General features: G+C 38.1%; 1 protein-coding gene across 1 annotated transcript in view; it reads right to left on the reverse strand.

Moving 5' to 3' along the window:
- The window catches only part of agbl4 (AGBL carboxypeptidase 4), a gene marked incomplete at its 5' end in the record, with an annotated part of 352,800 nt that overhangs the window by 325,638 nt on the left and 5,306 nt on the right, over positions 1-21,856 (reverse strand). Inside the window, one exon of the mRNA XM_081349121.1 lies at positions 293-417. Within this exon, the coding sequence (XP_081205247.1) occupies positions 293-417 (125 nt within the window). The remainder of the gene's footprint in view (positions 1-292; positions 418-21,856) is intronic.

Here is a 21,856-nt window from a genome sequence, read left to right on the forward strand (position 1 = left end):
GTAGTGCATGTTTGTACATACTGCAAAAATCGTTGCAACTAGTTGTAATGTCTACCATCATTTTAATAGCTCATTTGGGGTTAACATGACAAAACTGTTAATTTAACTAGTTAATTTAAGTCCCTAAGCCTTTTCCTTTATTTCTTCTTCTTTCTTTTTTTTTTTTGCACATGGTGCTCGGCAAGTTTTAATTTTGAGACCTGGATACATCTATATCCAAGTCTGAAAAATTCTAGGAACATCTCCGATGGGTAAGCTTTTGTAAGAAGTCCCTGTGCTGGTCTGGGCTCACCTGAGTCTCTCGAACGTTTTCCACCGTGAAGTTAAACCACACTCTGAACCGCGGATTACACGTGTCAGGCCTGATGAACAGATCAAACTCAAATTCACTGATGTAGTCAACACGGCCCAGGTTACCTAAGGAGAAACATAGAGAATAACAAAGAAGTTGTCCAGAGTTACTTTCAGGCCTTGAAACTATTCCATAGCTCTATGATACACTAATATATGCATACAGACACATACATTTCAAAAGCTTTACCTTGCAGAGCAGACATATATTTCCACACTAGACTGCTGTCTAGTGCCTGGGAGAGATTTCCCTCTAGACTAATAATAAATCAGTTGGGATTCTACTGATATATCTGTGTGTGTTCACAGTATTTCATTTATGTAAAGAGAAATAAAATGCTGCGCTGCCGTCTAAACCTTTTCTTTCCCCACAGATTTTGACACACACATACACACACTTACTGGGTGGGATGGAGGAAGCCGAGCCGAGACGCTTGGCAGTCGCTCAGGTGACGACTAGACAGCTTTGGTAGCAGATCGCACAATAACAAGCCTCAACATGGCTGCCGCAAACAAATAAATATTAACAAACCAGAAAAGTGCTTTGTTGGTAACATATTATCCTGCAGGCCCCACACAAATGTCAAATGGCAGGTAATAAAGATCAGCCTTAAATAAGCGTGCTGATGGAAACACAGGCAATCTTCTTGCACCATGCAGAGTAATAGAGAAAGTTTGATAAGCTGCAACAAAACATTGCCACACTGCAACACGCAAGTACAGGCTGCAATCTGAGGCCTTTACAACCGTCTTTAATGACTGATTTTGGAATATGAAAGAAAGGAAAGATAAAGCTAATTGCTTTACCAACAACATGGTTGCAGCCAGTTTGTTCCAAAGGGGGATTGCTGCTGTAATACACTGATAAAAGAATCTACTACACAACAACTAACTTCCTTATTTACTAACTAGTGAAATGCTGCATTGCCATGTACTAGTCCAGCAGCCCTGTTCTATGGTAATGCGAGTAAAGAGTTAACTCATAAGGCTGGATGAACAGAAAGAAAGAGGGAGGGAGGGGGAGATGCATCTGGTTGCCCTGATCATGCAGTCTGGGTTCAGGGAAAGAAGTGTGGAAGTCACCGCCTGGTGGAAGATAGCTCAGAGCTAATTACTGACAGATGGAGTGACCACCATTCCGTCACACCGGAGCCCAGCGGAACGTCATCCTTCTGCCAGAACAGAAACATTCCAAAACTCATCGCAAACTTACTTGCCTGTCCACAAAACCAGCAGAAACCTTTGAGTTTCAACTTCCTGATATAGTCAGTTCTCACTATATAAACTTCCCAGACTCACTTTCCAGAAAAAAGCAGATTATAAATAAAACATGAAAACTTGTCACCTTTTTTCCCCTAAATATACAACTTCATAAACTAATTTATGCCTTTCTGTTCATTTTCTGAACAGCTGCCCAATGGTTCTAATGGTCACTGCGTTTTTCTTCCAGTGTATTGGATACAGATTGATAGTGCTCTCCAGATGAAATGGATATTGGCACTTTAGCTGATTAAAGTCACTTTCTTTTAAACACAAATCTCCTGCAGCAAGAATCCAAGTATGACAGCAGTAGTGTATCCTGATGGAAAGGCGTTTTTATAGATTATCAGACAACTATTGCAAAGGTCAATGAGAGACCTTTATAAACATATCCGAATGAAATGGAAAGGTCCATGTGTAACTGAAACATGATGCGTGAAGGAGAGAAACTGAATTCAATTTCATGTGTGGATCAATAGATGCAGTTTGCATTATTTTATGAAAGTGTGTTTGCATTAGAGTTTGATACCAAGCCATTGATACTAAATCAAAAAGTCTGGGCGACAAATGAAAATAAACTAGGGCTGTCAATAAATTCAATAATTGAACGAGAATAATTTGAGTTTAATCTCATAAAAAATAGTGTAATAATGTCATATACAGTATGGCTGAATATATGTGGACACCAGACAGCTTTCTGTTTATTTCTATTTCTCAAATTTGATGCAAATTTAAATCTACTATACAAAGGGTCCAAATTACATTTGATTCATCATCAAATTTTTATCTGATTAATATAGTTTTTTTTTTTTTTTTGTAATATAAACCAGTTATACTGTCAAATCAATCATGTAATGAATAAATTACCTTTACACTGCCTGAACTGCACTGAATAGCAAAACTTGGTCACCTGGGCCAACTACTAAAAAATTGCTGGTGATATTGTAGCAATGTCAGTTTTTAGTAGAATGATAATATTTTAGGACCAGTATAACACAAAACTGTGGTGAACACCCAATTTAAACTGAGACATCTAGATGAATGTAATCAGTTTTATAGTCCAAAACCTTCAGAGCAGCTAAGAACAAGATGTATTGCCATTTCACATTCCCCTTCATATCTTAACCTGAATGACAGACATGAACTCCCAGCAGCAGTGATAGGGCTCCACACCACAGCTCTCAGCAACTGAGAAGAGTCAAATCAAACACACTTTACACCAAAAATAACATCTGTTTCACAGCTCCAACATGTATTTTTTATACATCAGCCAACGATACAGAGAAAGAGAGAAAGGATCAGTAGTTGAGCCAGTCACTGGAGGAGAAAAAGAGAGAAGGAGAGAATGGGAGATTGGTGGCTGCACCTGTTCCAGACAGATGTGCTCTCTAATTCATCATTCATCCATTCCAGCACATTAACCATTTACGCCACTTTTAGCATCAAATATTGGTCATCGACATGCAGTAACAGTGATCCAGTGATTTGGTCTTAATTGTGATCGTTTAATAGTTGAGATGAGATGAGATTTCTCATAGTTTTCATGTCATTGTAAGACAAGCTACAATTAGTACATAAAAAATAAATACCAAAATAGTGTATATATGGGGCCTAAAATTGACACTCGCCAAGCACCAAATTCGAGTAAAAATCGGCGTTGGCAAGTATATGAAACTGTCTCACTCGCCAGTTGGCCGGTAACATTTTTTTGAATTCTAACAATGCATGAACGTGAACAAACATGAATGAAGCTCTGGAGAGCTGACGGGCCTGCATCATAACGAAAGTTTGTGCCTTGATAAATTAAATATTCAAGCGCAAGAAGACACGAAAGGGAACTCATTCCGTTACTCATGGAAAGATTTACACATCCGAAGTGCGAGCCTCTCTTTGACGTTTTCTTGAACTTGAGCGGACAAATTCACACAAAATCATAAAATAGCGAGTATCCTAGTAAACATAGTTGGTTATGTCTTAAGTGAATGTAAACAGTTCAGAAAGTAAACGCATGTGTACAGTATCAGTATATCAGTGAATTCGATTTTAAAGTAACAGCAGCTGCTGTTTGTGTTTTAATGTTAATCAAAAAACAAAGGACAAAGAAAAAATGCTCACTGCTCCCGACTGAATAACTTTTGTAACTTTAATACGGATTAATTAATAAGGACGTTTAATTTACAGTGAAGACTATGCAGAGAAAACCTGAAAAGCAATATTTATTATTTAGTATTTATTTGTGCTTTTGCTTGTAATTTGATTATTTGTTCATATTTTATCACTGACTGTTTACTTGTCTTTAATCATGTTTTAAATTTATACTAGTTAGGCTAGTAGTTTTAGCTGTGGTATCAAAATTGGAATAGAGAAATTAAAATTGAGAATTATTACGGCTTGTTTTTACAAAAACAGTTCCATGGCCAGTAAAAAATAGGCTATATATATATATATATATATATATATATATATATATATATATATATATATATATATATATATATACATATATACATATATATATGTATGTGTGTGTGTGTGTGTGTGTGTGTGTGTGTGTGTGTGTATATATATATATATATATATACAGTATATATATATATATAGTCACAATTATATTCAGTTTAGTTTGATTTTCATTTCCTGTCTGCGTGTCTGATGTGTTGCTATGGTTCCTGTTCAGCTGTGTTCACCTCGTTAATCTGTGTATTTAAGTTCCTGTGTTTAAATCCTCATTTGTCTGGTATCGTCCTTTTTACGTGGTCCTACTAATTTGCCTGCCTGCCTGCCTTTATCTGAGTTTGTTACGTGAATATTTACTATTAAAGACTATTTAGTATCTTTATCTTTAACTTTATCTTTATGCTTTGGATTTCCACGAGCGGGATATATAATATAATAGAAAATAATATGTTCTTTTACAAGAAATAGTGTTTTACAAAGAACTGACAATCCCTACCCTGGCCACAAATATGGAAAGATAAGAAAACAGATCAATAATAGCAGTTTCATAGGAACACAAATGTATTTTTTATAAGATTATGCAAAATACAGTTCCATTGCCAGTAAGAAACTAGTCATTAAATGTTCTTAATTTACTTGCTATTGGCAGGTATACAAAAAAGTTAATTTTGGACCCTGGCTGCATCTCATGTCATAGATAATGAAATCAACAGACTGAGCTGTGAAAAAAATAATAATACTGAATAAGTTTTTTTTTTCAAACTGAAAAAAGGCAAGTTTATGTTGAGAGGGGAAAATACATTTTGCAAGTAATTTGCAATCTACTATCACAATTAGTTAAAAAGTTTCCTTGATTGTTTTGAGCAGATATAATAACCTCTACAAAAATGTAGTATATCCAGTTCAAATCTAATCCTATAATGTTCAGTGGCTGAATGTTAATACAACAATTAAAAAATAAATATTGTATATCTGCAACTGAATTTTGTTTATTCCAAAGCCCAAAAAATGGGGGGGCACACACAAATCCTTTGAATCTAAATAGCACATAATACTGTCTTTCTTTCAGAACACTTGACTTTTCAGGACCAAAGACAGCTCCCCAAAGACAGCGCTGTCCATGGTCCTGACATACTGCAGTGTTGATACACACAGCATTTTAATATAAACAAGCACACACAAAAATGCTGATTTAGCTGCAAGCATCTGATTAATTTTCCTTCAATGTTCAGGTATGTCTTACAGTCTTACATTTGTGAGAAGAAAAAAATACACTTCAGGGCTCCAGGGCAACAAGTCTCTGCTGAGCATGATGGGAGAGGATATGATACACCATTGATTTGAGTTTTAATTTTATGGTGCCTGACTCCAGAGTCAGACCATGATGAGCTGTAATCTACAACACTTCGGCCAGCACTAAACAAGCATAAATACTACAGCGCAGGAGAGGTCCAGCCATCACAGCGTGGAGGACGAACGCCATTTTGGATGACAGTTCACTGACAACACAGATAATTCAATGTATAACCAGGGGAGGAAAAATCAATGACTGTATTTTAACTTGTGGTAGCGTTTGTGTGTGTGTATGTGTGTGTGAGTGTGTTTGTGTGTATATGTGTGTGTGAGTGTGTTTGTGTGAAGAAGGACAGAGTGGAAAACAGAGGGAGAAAGAGCAAGAAACAGAGATTGCAAGCAAATTCTCCTATGTTTCAACTGTTTTGAGAATTTCATCTACATACTAGGTCATAAGAGACTTCTACAACACAGTGCTTAGGATTTAACAAATTGGGTTTTTTGCAAATAATGCAAAAAGCTCAGAGGAGAACTCTATGTAGTTCAATGGGAAAAGAGGCAGTGTTGTTTTATAGCCTGTTTGCTCTCAACAGAACGACACCGCCGAGCTGCTGGGAGGAGAGACACTTTCTCATTTATAGGGAGTTAATTCCCACTGTTATCAGCGAACTGAAATAAACATTCCATATAGAGAAAAGAGTGGGAGGTTGAATCATCTTATCTGGTGTCGTGTGTGTGTGTGTGTGTGTGTGTGTGTGTGTGTGTGTGTGTGTGTGTGTGTGTGTGTGTTTCTCATGTGGTTAACCTTGTTATAGATGTAGATGAGAAAAGCAAATGGAGAATCCGTATTAATGTAATGTGTTTGCTGTCTGGAGAAGCATGTGGGTGGTCTCCACTCAGTTACCTCACACTGTTCCTTCCTTCCAGCTGTTCAATTCAGACACTTATTTCTAAAACATACACTTGGTCTCCATTGCTTCTCATCCAATTTGCCTAACTTATATTATTCGGTTTCTGATTCTATATTAGTGTTCAACACCTATAATCTACAAACCATGTGCAACAGAAATATATTTAAAATAATTTAACATGTTGGTGGAATGGACAAAGTCTATAATTCTATGTTTTTTTTAAGAGAAAAATAGAAAGGAGAGAAACAGAATGGGGGGCAGGCCTGTCAAACACTGGCATACAATAGGAACATGGCTTGGCTAATCCCATTACAGAGCTACAAGCCTGGTCAGTTAGAGCAGTCTTCCTGCTTATCCAAAACAATGGGACACTCTGCCAGAGACAACCCACAACCAGAGAACAGGACTATACAGGGAGAACCCGAGAGACTGAAAAAGAAAAGTAGAGGCAGAGAGAATAAGCCACCGATGAAGGGGTGTAGTTTATACGTTGTACATTTAAGTGACAGATTATTTTATTAAAATACGCATGGTAAAACATAGTATGGAACCCATATAATGTTGTTAAGATTAAGTCACCATGTTATGCTAAGAAGCTGATTATAAATCAATAAATAATAGGGATAAACACATCTATTTGAGCAACAAGGACAAGCACTATCTGGTATCAATTGACTAGCTGTACTTTAATTACTGGTGAGAAATGTGGTAATGTGGTGAGTCTAGAGCATCCCAGGTACTGATAACAGCATTGGACACAGATATATTTCAACCTTTCTACAAGTTTTTTTTTCTTTTGTTACAAACTGCATTGGAAATTAGAAGTGACTCTGGAGACTGGCCACCTCTTAAATGTGTTTTTGCCATGTGCTCCTTTTCATTATTGGAAAACACATCAGACTCTCCCACGGGTGAGAATACCTGGACACGGACAACTGATAAAGCTGGAATTGATTCAAACCCCAGGAAAGGTATCTGGCTCAAGACCTCCAGAAAACTCTCTTCATGCAGTTTTTCCTGTTCTCGGTCTAAAGGCAAGGTGTCACAGAGACAACATCAATCTCTCTCTCTCTCTGTCCCTCTTTTTCTCTCTCTCCATCTCTGCTAAACTTTTTCACATTTTTATTAAATGTTAAATCAAGGCAAGAATAGAGCCATGACCTCTAACTCTCAGAACGTCTTTAACAGGTGTCAAAACTGTAAAAGCCTTCAAACTAGCATTCTTCACAACACTAGCGCTATTTCCATCGCCATTCCGGGAGTCCCATGAGGAAGGCCGTGCTGCGCATGAATGTGGGTTTTTAGCCAAGCGGCCTCTAGATGCTAATTAATGACATCAATTACACAATGTCACCCGAATCACTAGACTGTCATTAAAATGGTTCTAAATAGTAAAATAATCACATGCATTAGCATTTTATCAAAAATGGGGCAGGAAATAAATTCAAGAGTAGTAATTGCTTGACATCTATCTTTTAGCATGGATATGCAGAACCCTCAGTGGCACGAAATACAGAGTGTCTGCATCTGTGCTTTGCAGCCCACACGCTTGGCAGCAGTGATAAAGGGGCCAATGAATCTGAAAAGGTTCAAATTTTCTTGCTGCCCTTGTATCGGTATTGCTCGAATAAAAAAAGGGCCCAAAGCAAGTGTGTTCATTTCATAACAGTCGGCAGGTCACAGGGAGGCATTCACTGTGAAATGTACTAAATTGTATCATCGATCTCAGCCATGAAACATGCCGGCTTTTCTGAAGCCCCAGACTCCTGGAGGCACTCTCTTAAAAGAGCCACTCATCCCCGTCAACTGTGGTCTTCCCTCTACATCTTATTTCGTGAAAATGCAGGGTTAACGTTGTTACCCCTTTATATCCAGATTTAGATTATGTAGCGCTTTGTTCTCCTTCCCTTTCATTCCTTGCCTTATCATTTTGTTAGCTGTATGGTTTGTGTCCTTAGTGGGTAAACAGAAGTCACTTCAAATTTCATGCTATCTCTTTACGAGTTAATTATATGAAGTCCTACAAAGGACAAATGACGCTTTGCCAGCGGGACAACAGTCTAGGTCCTTTTCTGTTTCTGTCGGCTGTTTTTTCAGGCTTTGTCTTTTTGTTTTCATCTTTCCCTAACACACTCCCTTGCTCTCTTTCGTTATCTCTTCCTCTAGTTCCTGCTCGATATCCCTGGCCTGGCAATAAGAATAATCTTTCCTGCGGAGAGTTGGGAGATAAAGACAGAAGAAGCTGAAGGGTCCTTGGTGAGCCTGTGGCGAAGAGAAGGTCAGAATGCTGCTAAGAGGAGTCTGTTATCAGGGTGGTAGCATCCTATTGGGGAGCGGCTGCCCTGTTTATTTACAGTTAATGCTCCCAGTTGGTCTGCGCTCTAATGCCTGGGGCTGACTTGTCAGTAATGGGAGGTGGGCACCAAAGGAGACAGGAACAAGGAAACCCAGAAATTAACTCAAATAGGTCACCAATAAGAGAAGGGGCTTTCATTATGAGACACATGAAATGAATAAAGATGAAATGTTGATCATTTCTACTAAAGTGCAACAAAACGCCTGGCACAAACTCAGTTAAAGGAGAACTATGCCATTTTTATAGCTTAATTTACCTTAACTGAACAGCTACGGAGTCATTGGAATGGTTATATGACTTTTTTCGGGTTGAATGGTGGTCTTCCCGCACCACCTTAGCGCCTGTGAGCGGAAAAACCACCCTTGCAACTTTGGCCCGGCAGGCTGCCGGCCTCGCATGATATCAGGGTCTTGCGATGTAACGGAATGCTTTACGGCACTGCACACATACACTATCTAAACATTTATATGCTAGCCTTCTGTTTATCATACATCTCAGTGGACATGGCTTCGTGCGTTCGTCGGCTTCTTTGAAAACAAATGCACATGAGAGGGAAAAGATGGGAGGGAGGAGAGTAGCCAACGAGTTTTGAGGACAGTGTTGTCAAATATCTATTCCGAAGCTGTAGGGGGAGCTCTTAAGAGAAACCTGCGAGCAAAAAGCGAGAAAACAGAAAGAAATTGCCAAAACTGCATAGCGCCGCTTTAAATGTAGGTAAATGTAGGTGTCTTTCCAAAAACCAAATAACCAATTGATATAAGGAGCCCATATAATTCATAAATGTATGCACACCAAAGCACCCATGAAGAAGAAAAAATACAGGAAATTACAACTTCACGGCACTGATGTTTGCCTACTGAAAAACAATTGGCTCTGCACCCCTTCACCTAAACTCACTACTTCAGACCTGTGCCCTCCAGAAGCTTGCAAGTGAACGGCATCTTGTGGTGCCATCCCCAAAGAGGCACAAAATCACTTTCACTGACCTTCACCTTGACTGTTTCAAGCTAATGAAATGACCTGCCTAACTCAGCTCGAGCAGCTTTTCAAGAAAACGGCTGAAGACGCATCTTTCCTTATCAACACTTGACCCATTAATACTAACACTTTCTATATCTATTTTTTTTAAAACGCTATGTGTACTAACTGGTACACTAACTGTGTAGACTAACTGGGACTAACAGCACTTCCATATTGTTGCCATATTGTTGGTTTGATTGCTTCTATTGCTCTCCTCATTTGTAAGTGGCTTTGGATAAAAGCATCTGCTAAATGATTAAATGTAAATGTAATGTAAAGTTGCAAGACTCTAGGCCTACTGTTTTCAAAAAAAATATTAAGCAGCACAACTGTTTTAAAATGTTTCCTGAGCACCAAATCAGCATATCAGAATGATTTCTGTTGGATAATCTGACATTAAAGACTGGAGTAACCGCCACTGAAAATTCCACTTTGCCATCAAAGGAATAAATTACATTTTAAAATACATAAAAATAGAGAACAGTTATTTCAAATTGTAATATTTCACAATATTACTGTTTTTGGTCAAATAAAAAGCAGCCTAAGTGAGCATAAGAGAATTCTTTCAAAAAGAACTTACTGACCCCAAACTTTTTAACGGTCATGTACTGTAGATAGAACAATTTAATTCCAATCCAATTCAAACTCCAATTCTTCCACTTCTTTGGGGTGTGGTGTGGCCAATTCAAGTCAAATTCACATTTATGAATTGAAAAAGACAAATCTTGAATTATGAATTTTGCTCAAACCTTGTAATCAGATGTTTTCAGGAATCTCTAGTTTTTTTCCCCCCTGCATGATTCATTTAAAACCGGAGAACAACACAGCTAGAGGCAGCACTGGTTCAACAAAGCACATGATATTTCCAGTAGGTTTACATCCGAGCTAAACCAAATGATTGTTTCATCTGGACTATGCCAGGGAATCGGTTTGGAGCGAATACTAACACACGACTCCTCTTCCAAGCAGCAGTCAGCACTCTAAGGGGTTGGTATGCAGTGATAAACTCATAGTTGAGTCCCATAGCAGTAGCATGCAGTAACTAGTGCACATCTGGTGTGCGCTATCGTGTTGTGCAGCAGTGTGATAAAACCACAGATGAATCAATGGCGCACAGCCATTGTGGACCAAGATGACTACAAAATGCCAGCAAGGCTTCTTGGTCATCCCGAGCAAGAAACACAGAAATCTCACAACGTGCAAAAGCTTTTCAAAGCAGGGAATTACATAAAGTGATGCTACTGTCAATGGCCTGATAGACTCGAATGGAAAGAAAAAGAACGGAGGGGTTCAACTGCAAGCTGTTCAGAAATCTTGGCAGAAAATCAGTGCTCCTTCTCACCTCCCTTTGCACAAGCACTCTAGCAAACTACACCCACCACGGTGTAATTACTTAAGAGAATTAAGCAACAGTGCTCTAAATATATAGTAAAAGGAAAAAAATAAATACAGTAAATACAAAGAGAAATTCACAAGGGGGGAAAGGCACACTTATCGGATTTCTGCAAGGCTGCTAATACTCTGTCTATACATCAACTTTAGCTTTATTCACAGTCAATCCTTGAGACTGACAATTATATTTCTCAAGCTGTTCACACACTGCTTACATTGTATTTCAGCCATTACTGTATGAACAACTATCTGAACTTTTTTTAATTTTAAATCGATTCTCATTTTGAAGAACTAATATCGATTCTTAAATCCCAAAAATCGATCTTTCAGTCTATGCTGTTTTCAGTTGATGAATGAAGTTGATGAAAGCTTTGTAACATACCTCCCATCCAATAAATCACAGTAAGTGTTGTGGCTTTGTTACTTCTGATACGAAACAAAGTCTCAGTTTTCAAATTCTATCAATTTTATAACGAACATCTTCTGATGTTCATATATATACAGTATATATCAGTAACATACTTGTCACTCTGGTTTAACTGGCTAGTGTGTGAATGTAACTGCATTTAGCACTATAAATTAGGACTGACGAGTGTATTCTGCTACTGTGTTAAAGCAGACTATGAAGGATTCAACTTACATTTGATATTCATTTTTAATATCTCTTATTACATGGGAAAAATAAATCAGTGATGGTCAATTTTGGCTGCATGGTAGGAGGCACTGGAATCAGTGGTGGCTGCCAAGAGCAAGGAAGCTTCTTGAACCTTCTTCAAAGGACAGATGCAAAGTTTTTACCCTAATTAAGAGCGAAGTATTTGCACATTTAAAATGTTCCCGATTCAAAGACGGTGGGCGGTCCAGAATTGGTTTTCTGCTAGACATTGGCCTTTTTAGACTCTCTCAAAGAATTTTTTTGACAAAAATCTTCTCCGACACACTCCTCACAGCCTACAGTGGCAGATGAAAGGCTATAGATTTTGCTATTAATGTTACCATCTACCACACCAAATTTAGACTGAATAATATTCTTACATGATGAATATCACATCCTTTTACAGATCAATACTGATCATTCTGAAATAAAAATGCTATGCTGTGCTTACAGAGAAATCAGAGTGGAGAATGCAAACAAGAGGTGCTGTTAGCAAAACAGTACATCTAGATTCACTACGGCACTTTGTGATTTCACGTAACACAGAAGTGTTTGAATACAATCTCAGCAGAGAGCAACAATTAGAGCTTTTATCTTTGTAGGGGGGAATGTGCTCATCAAATGATGTAGAATAACAGTCAACAAGTTTGAGGATGGTACACAGGAAGCAGTTATCTGCTTGCAAAACATTTGTTATTTATCCTTTAGCACTGTATGTCTATGTGAAACGCAGAAAATTTCAGCAGCAGCAGTGTTTTGTTTCAGTCTCAAGAAGCTATTAGAATCCAAACAGATGGAATTTCTATTAAAATTCCTCTATGTTCTTCTTATGCATCGGTTTACAAACATACCCAGAGCATACAAATGCGTGAACCTGACATATCAGTGAACTTTATCTCAAAGAGAATGTTTTAAATAAATCAGCAATATAAACAGGTGGTGCAAAATAAGAAAAAGGAAAAACAGAGCACTAAAGCGTTACAAATCTCCAGCGTTTTCCCAAACTGCATGTCCTTGCCTAGAATGAGGAATGACACGTCCGCCTGGCGCCTGTGTTTACGGCATCAGGAGAGCTGCTGGGGAAATGGATTACTCCATCATCGTGGAGCAGCGTGTTCATGTGGCAACGCATCACAACACGGCTCTGTGTGTAGTCATTTTCACCTGTGAGACGCTCTCAATTCCCCGCTCGTGGCGTCGCTTCCGAACTTTGCTTCTGAATGCACAAAAACGGCATGTTTTTGATCAAGAGCTTTAGCAGCAAACAATGGCCCGACAGGCAGCCACGGTTCCTTGAAGCGTTAAATACGAAAGAAGTATTTAAACAAAACCCGAAAAGTGGAAACAAGTTGAAATGACTTTGCTACATAAAATGGAATGGTGATGCTGACTCGATCACTTGACCTAGTATATTAAACACTCTCTACACAAGAGTGGCGGCTTAGCTCTGACAGCTCTAGCACAAGAGTGGGTTAAAGAGCTCATTGAGAAAAACACACGCATACGGCATGACCCTGCGCAGATATTCAGGAAAGCCGCCATTCGTTGAAGTCTCTCCTAATAGGGGTCAGCGTCCGGCTAAAACCGCACAGATTCCATTTGCTTTAAAGAAGAGGCAGTTGTGCTCTGAGTTAACCTACTGCTAATAACTGTAAAATAGAAAACGCTGAGCCTGTGAGTTTTATGCTAGTCTTCATACCGCCCATTATAATGTGCTGGTGAGAGCAAGTGAAGGGTGCTAATTGAAGTATGTGTCACGTTCACAAGTAAAACGTATGGCAGGAATTAGTTTCTAAACTGAGTGGCTGAAAGTGGGAACGTGTTGTACGGTTAGAAAACTGGTTTCTCACTGTGTCCAAAAGATCGTTCAGCAACAGCACAAATGTGAGTGAAATTTAACTTGTGGACCAACCAAATCGAACAATTTTTAAACAATTCTAAAGTATATACAGTACCAGTCAAAAGTTTGGAAACGTTACTATTTTTAATGTTTTTGAAAGAAGTCTCTTATGCTCATCAAGCCTGCAGTTTAAAAATAATGGTTCTCTTTTTTAATATACTTTAAAATGTAATTTATTTTTGTGATGCAAAGCTGAATTTTCATCAGCAAGTACTCCAGTCTTTGGTGTCTTATGATCCTTCAGAAGTCATTCTAATATGCTGATTTATGATCAATGTTGGAAACAGTTGTGCTGCTTAATATTTTTTTTATAACCTGAATATGTTTTAATTATAACCTGATAACTTTTTTCAGGATTATTTGATGAATAAAAAGTTAAAAAGAACTGTATTTATTTAGAATAGAAATCTTTTGTAACAATATACACTACCGTTCAAAAGTTTGGGAACAATAACTATTTTTTTTTAAGAAATTAGTACTTTAATTCAACAAGGATGCGTTAAATTGATAAAAGGTGATGGTAACGATTTATATTGTTAGAAATGTTTTTATTTTGAATAAATGCTGTTTTTATGAATAAATGCTGTTAACGTTTTACTCATCAATGAATCCTGAAAAAAGTATTTCAAAAAAATATATTAAACAGCACAACTGTTTCCATCATTGATAATAACTGAGTATCAAATCATCATATTAGAATGATTTCTGAAGGATCATAAGACACCAAAGACTGGAGTACTTGCTGATGAAAATTCAGCTTTGCATCACAAAAAATAAATTACATTTTAAAATATATTAAAAAAGAGAACCATTATTTTAAATTGTAATAATATTTCATAATATTACTGTTTGTTTGTTTTTTACTGCAGGCTTGATGAGCATAAGAAACTTCTTTCAAAAACATTAAAAATAGTAATGTTTCCAAACTTTTGACTGGTACTGTATATATATATATATATATATATATATATATATATATATATATATATATATATATATATACCCCAAAGCATAGAAAAAAGAACTTCAGAAGCCTTGACGACAGTGAAGGACGAGAGAGGACCAGGCCTGGATTATTTTAAGTTATGTTTTGTTTATGTGTAAGAGGCAGTCGTCTGTGACGGGCTGCCGCTTTTACATTGGTTTTTCGTTTTGTTTGTTTATTTCACATGATTGAAGTATGTTGAACGTTCGCCGGTTCCTGCCTCCTTCTTCTCATAACAACATACTGTGTTACATTGACATTCGCAGAGCAAGATACCAAAGGAAATACCTCAAAGAACAAGTCAATAAAATATGCGCAACCACACGTTCACTCCATGATATTCCCATGCAGGAATCTCAACAGCCATCAATAGCCTAAGAGCTGATGTTTCATTCAAGATCTCTCCAGACTGCAGGGCTCTGATCAAACATAACCAAGGCTGATGGTGGGAATGTCAGGCAGAATTATCACCTGTTTCATTTGCTTGTGCACATTTGAAATATCTGCTCGTCCGGCTCGTTCCACAGTGCGGACACTCTATAGCCGAGAACTCCAGGGGTGAGTAAATATTACAGCATGACTGTGCGCAGACCACTGTGCACTTTTGCTCTGAGAAGCAGTTGCTATACCGGCAGGAAGAGTGAGGACCAATTTAAATTATAGTTCAGCTATGCGGTTCATCTTTGTGTATGAGAATGTAAGGATGTGGTACAAACACGCAAAGTTCAAAGCACAAATGCTTGTTCTTTCATGTTAAATTACAATGACTTAGGAGACAATTAATGCAAGGTCTAGCTATGCATCTTTTAACTAGATCGCCACATTTTTAGAATGCGTGTCATGCATAAGATGCTGCAAAAGATGCAAGTGCACTTGTCAAAGAGGTTAGTCTAACACGTTTACAGAGAAAAACAATGGAGTGGAATACAAAAAGCCCCTTACTGTGCATAATTTGTTAGCTATTGTAAAGGACATTTATCAAAATTCAATAACATGTACCACCTTTGGAACAACTTTTATGTACTGCTGCTCTAGTTGAGTTATTTAGCAGTACGGTGCAGCGCTATGATTTCTGTTTGAGTATGGGTTTAGCATAGTCCATTGTGGAGCTTTGATTTCATGTTGGGGGGGGGGGGGTTAAAACAAAACTCCATTTTGTTTTACTCATAAACATTGTAAACTACAGAAGCTTAATGATTTGGAACTGTTGCTTCATGTCGTCTTGACATTAACCTAGTGGATCAATTAGAAAAAGAAAAAAAGACAGTATTTTGTCACAGCTCCGACCACTTTGTGAAATACTTGTAAATGTTACAGCCGTTTGGCTTTGTGCATTGACTTGAGTGATATATGATTAAAGGGCCACAATGAGTAAGGATCTGTTACAGTAAAACTCAAGAACCGAGACTGTTAACCTTGTGGTTTAGGAGGGGGAAGAGCGCAAAACCTCTTCCACACATGGTCACTGAGTGCACAGATATTTTCTTCAGGGTCGAAGCTGTATAACACTACAGGCCTGAGGATCAGTTAGAGGAATGAAAGAGATAAAGCTACAAAATTGACAAAGGACAAGCAGGCTAGCTTCAACTAGCTAAATGGGGAACAAAAAAACACTTGATAAAAACAATAAATCAGAAAACTGTGCTGGTTCTTCTCAGAAAACAGCCCAAATCAATTCAATTCAATCCTTCTTAAAACCTTGAGAGAGAAAAAAGAGAGAAAACCGTAAGACACCAGACAGTAATGTAGCTTTCTTAGTAGGGGCATGACTTTTCTTCTAAACGCCAAAGCATTTAGAAGCATAATATTCATCTTCTAATCACTAAGCGCAAAATCTGCAACTAATATCTCTTCCACTTGTCTTTTTATGCTTGTCCATGTAGTTGTTATGTTTTGTTGAGGGCAGGAATACATCTAGAGTAGCCTAATATCTGTTTAAGTACTCTTCATACTCCCTGTAAACCCTGCTGTTTCCAACAGCCACTTGTGCTGAGCATAAAGCCTGATTGTTAGAATGTTTCCACTTCTTTAATCAATGGGGATCTGAGTGTCTTGATTCAGGGTACATCTGAAGTATATAAATATCTGCTGGCAAGCCTGGCTGCTTTTTGTCCCCTTGGCCTTCTTACTTTTTTTTCCTCCCTTCATCCCCCCCTTGTCTTTCTGGGGTGTTAAATGTAATCATTCATCCACTAGATGCACTCTGCAAGAGTGACATGAAGCATGAGGACTTTGAGGGAAGATAAAAACAGACAGAAAAACTCTACTGAATGTAAAAAAAGAAGAAGAAAAAAACGCAAAACAATTAAAGCCCCATCAGCGGAGAGATTTTTCCCTACTGTTTATCCTCATTAGCAAGCGTGTGGCTGAGGCCTTGTCCCCTCTCCGAACACATTTCTTTTGTTCGCTGAATCGAAGGAGTTTTTTTTCATCTATTATGATTACAATGGATAATTTAAAATCCCCAGTGCAAATCCGTTAAATGCTTAGGGGGTACCGCACATCTCGGATTGTCATTGGTGGATACGTTATATCCTGCCCTTGGTAGGAATTGAATCATTATGTAGACACACATACGCATATATGCACTTGTGTACACACACACACACCTTCTTCCTCTGCCTCTAGCAGGCACCAGATTTAATCAGAAGCTACAGTCAATAAGTTTTATCACTCAGAGCCTCTGATAAGCATCAGCATGTGGAGAATTTTTTTTGACATAATTTACCACCAGAATGAATAATGAAACTAATGTGAGAACATCTACACGAATGAAAGGGAAGGTGTGAGGTAATGAATGACATGCACTTCAAAACCTTCAAGATCTTCTCAAAATGCTAAAAGGTTTACATTAAATATACTTGATTCTGGCATGCTAAATTTGGATGCTTTTATCCAGAGGCTATAGATTAATGCAAGACTATCAATCCTTTCAATGTCAGTTATACATTTTTTTTTTAAAGTCAACTACTCCAAAAAAAACATTGACAAACAAATGTTTCTAAATTAGAATAAAACCACATTATTAAAAACCGCAGATAATATCACACGATTAAAGTGCTAATTATAACCATTAAAGCTCTTTTAAATTCAAGAATCTATGGAATTTACATAATGCGGCAAACGTAACTATATCTATAGAGCCATCAATAATGTTTTAATGACGCCTTCGGGAAATATTCATTATGTTTTTTACTATCAAACTGTGCATAATGGGGGTTATTTTAATAAGTTATGCAAAAAAAGACAGAGACACAGAAGTGAGAGAATTAGAAACCTGTAGGCCCAAATGCCTAAGAAAAGATATACCACTGACCTAATCTGCATATGGCTGACAAGAAAATGAGTTACATCTCATCTAAATGTAAATTAAGTGTTTTATGCCTTCAGTAAACAGTTTACGTATCCATGGTCTGTTTTAATTAACCAATTAGAATTTATTACCCGGATACTAAAGATAAGAGACATTTTTCTGACTTTTTTTCTCTCTCATGACAGCTGTCTAAAGGGAGAAAGAAACAAGAAACAATTTTTCTGGCAGAGGGAAGGAACTTGAGTGATATCTTGGCTTTTAAGTCAGATGCATTTGCTTGAAGTTCCAATGGATGGTGCGATCAAGGATTGAAATCTTGTGTGTAGCAGTCACAGTGCAAATACTGTATAAATGTTGGGGAAGCAACTCTGAAAATAGTGTTTACTAAGCTACAAGATAATCATAATTTGAAGTAGTTAAACTATACTCATGCTACTGCTTTGTAAAAGCAATTAGCTTTACTGTAAGACAAATAGAAGTAGCTAACTACAGTACATAGAAGGGTTTTTTCCTTTAGAAAAAAAAATCCAAGTTATACATTACATATACAATATATATATATATATATATATATATATATATATATATATATATATATATATATATATATACAGTGAGGAAAATAAGTATTTGAACACCCTGCTATTTTGCAAGTTCTCCCACTTAGAAATCATGGAGGGGTCTGAAATTGACATCGTAGATGCATGTCCACTGTGAGAGACATAATCTAAAAAAAAAAAATTCCAGAAAATCACAATGTATGATTTTTTAACTATTTATTTGTATGATACAGCTGCAAATAAGTATTTGAACACCTGAGAAAATCAATGTTAATATTTGGTACAGTAGCCTTTGTTTGCAATTACAGAGGTCAAACGTTTCCTGTAGTTTTTCACCAGGTTTGCACACACTGCAGGAGGGATTTTGGCCCACTCCTCAACACAGATCTTCTCTAGATCAGTCAGGTTTCTGGGCTGTCGCTGAGAAACACGGAGTTTGAGCTCCCTCCAAAGATTCTCTATTGGGTTTAGGTCTGGAGACTGGCTAGGCCACGCCAGAACCTTGATATGCTTCTTACAGAGCCACTCCTTGGTTATCCTGGCTGTGTGCTTCGGGTCATTGTCATGTTGGAAGACCCAGCCTCGACCCATCTTCAATGCTCTAACTGAGGGAAGGAGGTTGTTCCCCAAAATCTCGCAATACATGGCCCCGGTCATCCTCTCCTTAATACAGTGCAGTCGCCCTGTCCCATGTGCAGAAAAACACCCCCAAAGCATGATGCTACCACCCCCATGCTTCACAGTAGGGATGGTGTTCTTGGGATGGTACTCATCATTCTTCTTCCTCCAAACACGTTTAGTGGAATTATGACCAAAAAGTTCTATTTTGGTCTCATCTGACCACATGACTTTCTCCCATGACTCCTCTGGATCATCCAAATGGTCATTGGCAAACTTAAGACGGGCCTTGACATGTGCTGGTTTAAGCAGGGGAACCTTCCGTGCCATGCATGATTTCAAACCATGACGTCTTAGTGTATTACCAACAGTAACCTTGGAAACGGTGGTCCCAGCTCTTTTCAGGTCATTGACCAGCTCCTCCCGTGTAGTTCTGGGCTGATTTCTCACCTTTCTTAGGATCATTGAGACCCCATGAGGTGAGATCTTGCATGGAGCCCCAGTCCGAGGGAGATTGACAGTCATGTTTAGCTTCTTCCATTTTCTAATGATTGCTCCAACAGTGGACCTTTTTTCACCAAGCTGCTTGGCAATTTCCCCGTAGCCCTTTTCAGCCTTGTGGACGTGTACAATTTTGTCTCTAGTGTCTTTGGACAGCTCTTTGGTCTTGGCCATGTTAGTAGTTGGATTCTTACTGATTGTATGGGGTGGACAGGTGTCTTTATGCAGCTAACGACCTCAAACAGGTGCATCTAATTTAGGATAATAAATTGAATGGAGGTGGACATTTTAAAGGCAGACTAACAGGTCTTTGAGGGTCAGAATTCTAGCTGATAGACAGGTGTTCAAATACTTATTTGCAGCTGTATCATACAAATAAATAGGTAAAAAATCATATATTGTGATTTCTGGATTATTTTTTTTAGATTATGTCTCTCACAGTGGACATGCACCTACGATGACAATTTCAGACCCCTCCATGATTTCCAAGTGGGAGAACTTGCAAAATAGTAGGGTGTTCAAATACTTATTTTCCTCACTGTATATATATATATATATATATATATATATATATTAGGGCTGTCAATCGATTAAAATATTTAATCGCGATTAATCGCATGATTGTCATGAGTTAACTCGCGATTAATCGCAATTTTTTTATTTGTTCTAAATGTACCTTAAATTAATACTTTTCAAGTTTGTTATACTCTAATCAACATGGGCATGGATAATGAGGATGCTTTATGCAAATGTATGTTTATTATTGAAACCATAGTCAACATAGAGCATGAAGACGAGACATGTTTCAAAGGTCATAGATGTTTTTCAAAGAACTTGTTCATGTCTATTAGACACATATAGAAAGAACAAAGAAATACCAGGTTCCCATTACTTCTCTTTCTTTGCACTGAGCAATTCACTAACACAAACATGTTTAGATTTTTGCATGACAGGGCAGCTCTTCTGAAAATGCTAAATGTACATTTACTATTTATTATTACATTAGTGTGTCTCTCTATGCCCATTTTGATGAAGCTAAATACTCAATAAAACTGTTTTCTTTGGTATATTTTACTGTTTCTGTTGTCAAACAACGGAATGAATATGAAATAGTGACTGAAACGCGACCCATTAAGACATAACCAGCTCGCGAGAGAGAGAGAGAGAGAGAGAGAGAGAGAGAGAGGGGGGGGGGGGGGTGCGCGCGTGCTGGGAGAGCAGTACCGACCGGCGGTACCGGTAGATTCTCAGAAACTAAATATGGTTTGGGCGCTTTTTTGAAGGGAAAAAATCGCTAAAGGGGTCTGCAGTGTCGCTAAGTTGGCAACACTGTGTATCTCCATTTCTCCAACTAGGGGTTGGGCCACGGGTCAAACAGAAAATACGCGCTGCGTTAATCGCGCGTTAAAAAAATTAGTGCCGTTAATATGATTTTGCGTTAACGCGTTATTAACGCGCTAACTTTGACAGCCCTAATATATATATATATATATATATATCTTGGATATAGCTGAGTCTCTTTTATATTTAACTATGTGTATATATATATATACACTTACCTAAAGGATTATTAGGAACACCATACTAATACTGTGTTTGACCACCTTTCGCCTTCAGAACTGCCTTAATTTTACGTGCCATTGATTCAACAACATTTACATTTACATTTTACATTTATTCATTTAGCTGACGCTTTTATCCAAAGCGACTTACAATTGCTATACATGTCAGAGGTCGCACGCCTCTGGAGCAACTAGGGGTAAAGTGTCTTGCTCAGGGACACATTGGTGTCTCACAGTGGATTCAAACCCGGGTCTCTCACACCAAAGGCATGTGTCTTATCCACTGCGCCATCACCACCTCCAGCACCAACATAGGTTAGCATCTTGCAGTTGATGGAGATTTGTGGGATAACCATCCAGGGCACAAAGCTCCCGTTCCACCACATCCCAAAGATGCTCTATTGGGTTGAGATCTGGTGACTGTGGGGGCCATTTTAGTACAGTGAACTCATTGTCATGTTCAAGAAACCAATTTGAAATGATTGGAATATCCTGCTGGAAGTAGCCATCAGAGGATGGGTACATGGTGGTCATAAAGGGATGGACATGGTCAGAAACAATGCTCAGGTAGGCTGTGGCATTTAAACGATGCCCAATTGGCACTAAGGGGCCTAAAGTGTGCCAAGAAAACATCCCCCACACCATTACACCACCACCACCAGCCTGCACAGTGGTAAGAAGGCATTATGGATCCATGTTCTCATTCTGTTTGCGCCAAATTC

This window comes from Scardinius erythrophthalmus (genome assembly GCF_964197995.2).
Source record: "Scardinius erythrophthalmus genome assembly, chromosome: 20".
In the NCBI taxonomy this organism is placed as follows: Eukaryota; Metazoa; Chordata; class Actinopteri; order Cypriniformes; family Leuciscidae; genus Scardinius; species Scardinius erythrophthalmus.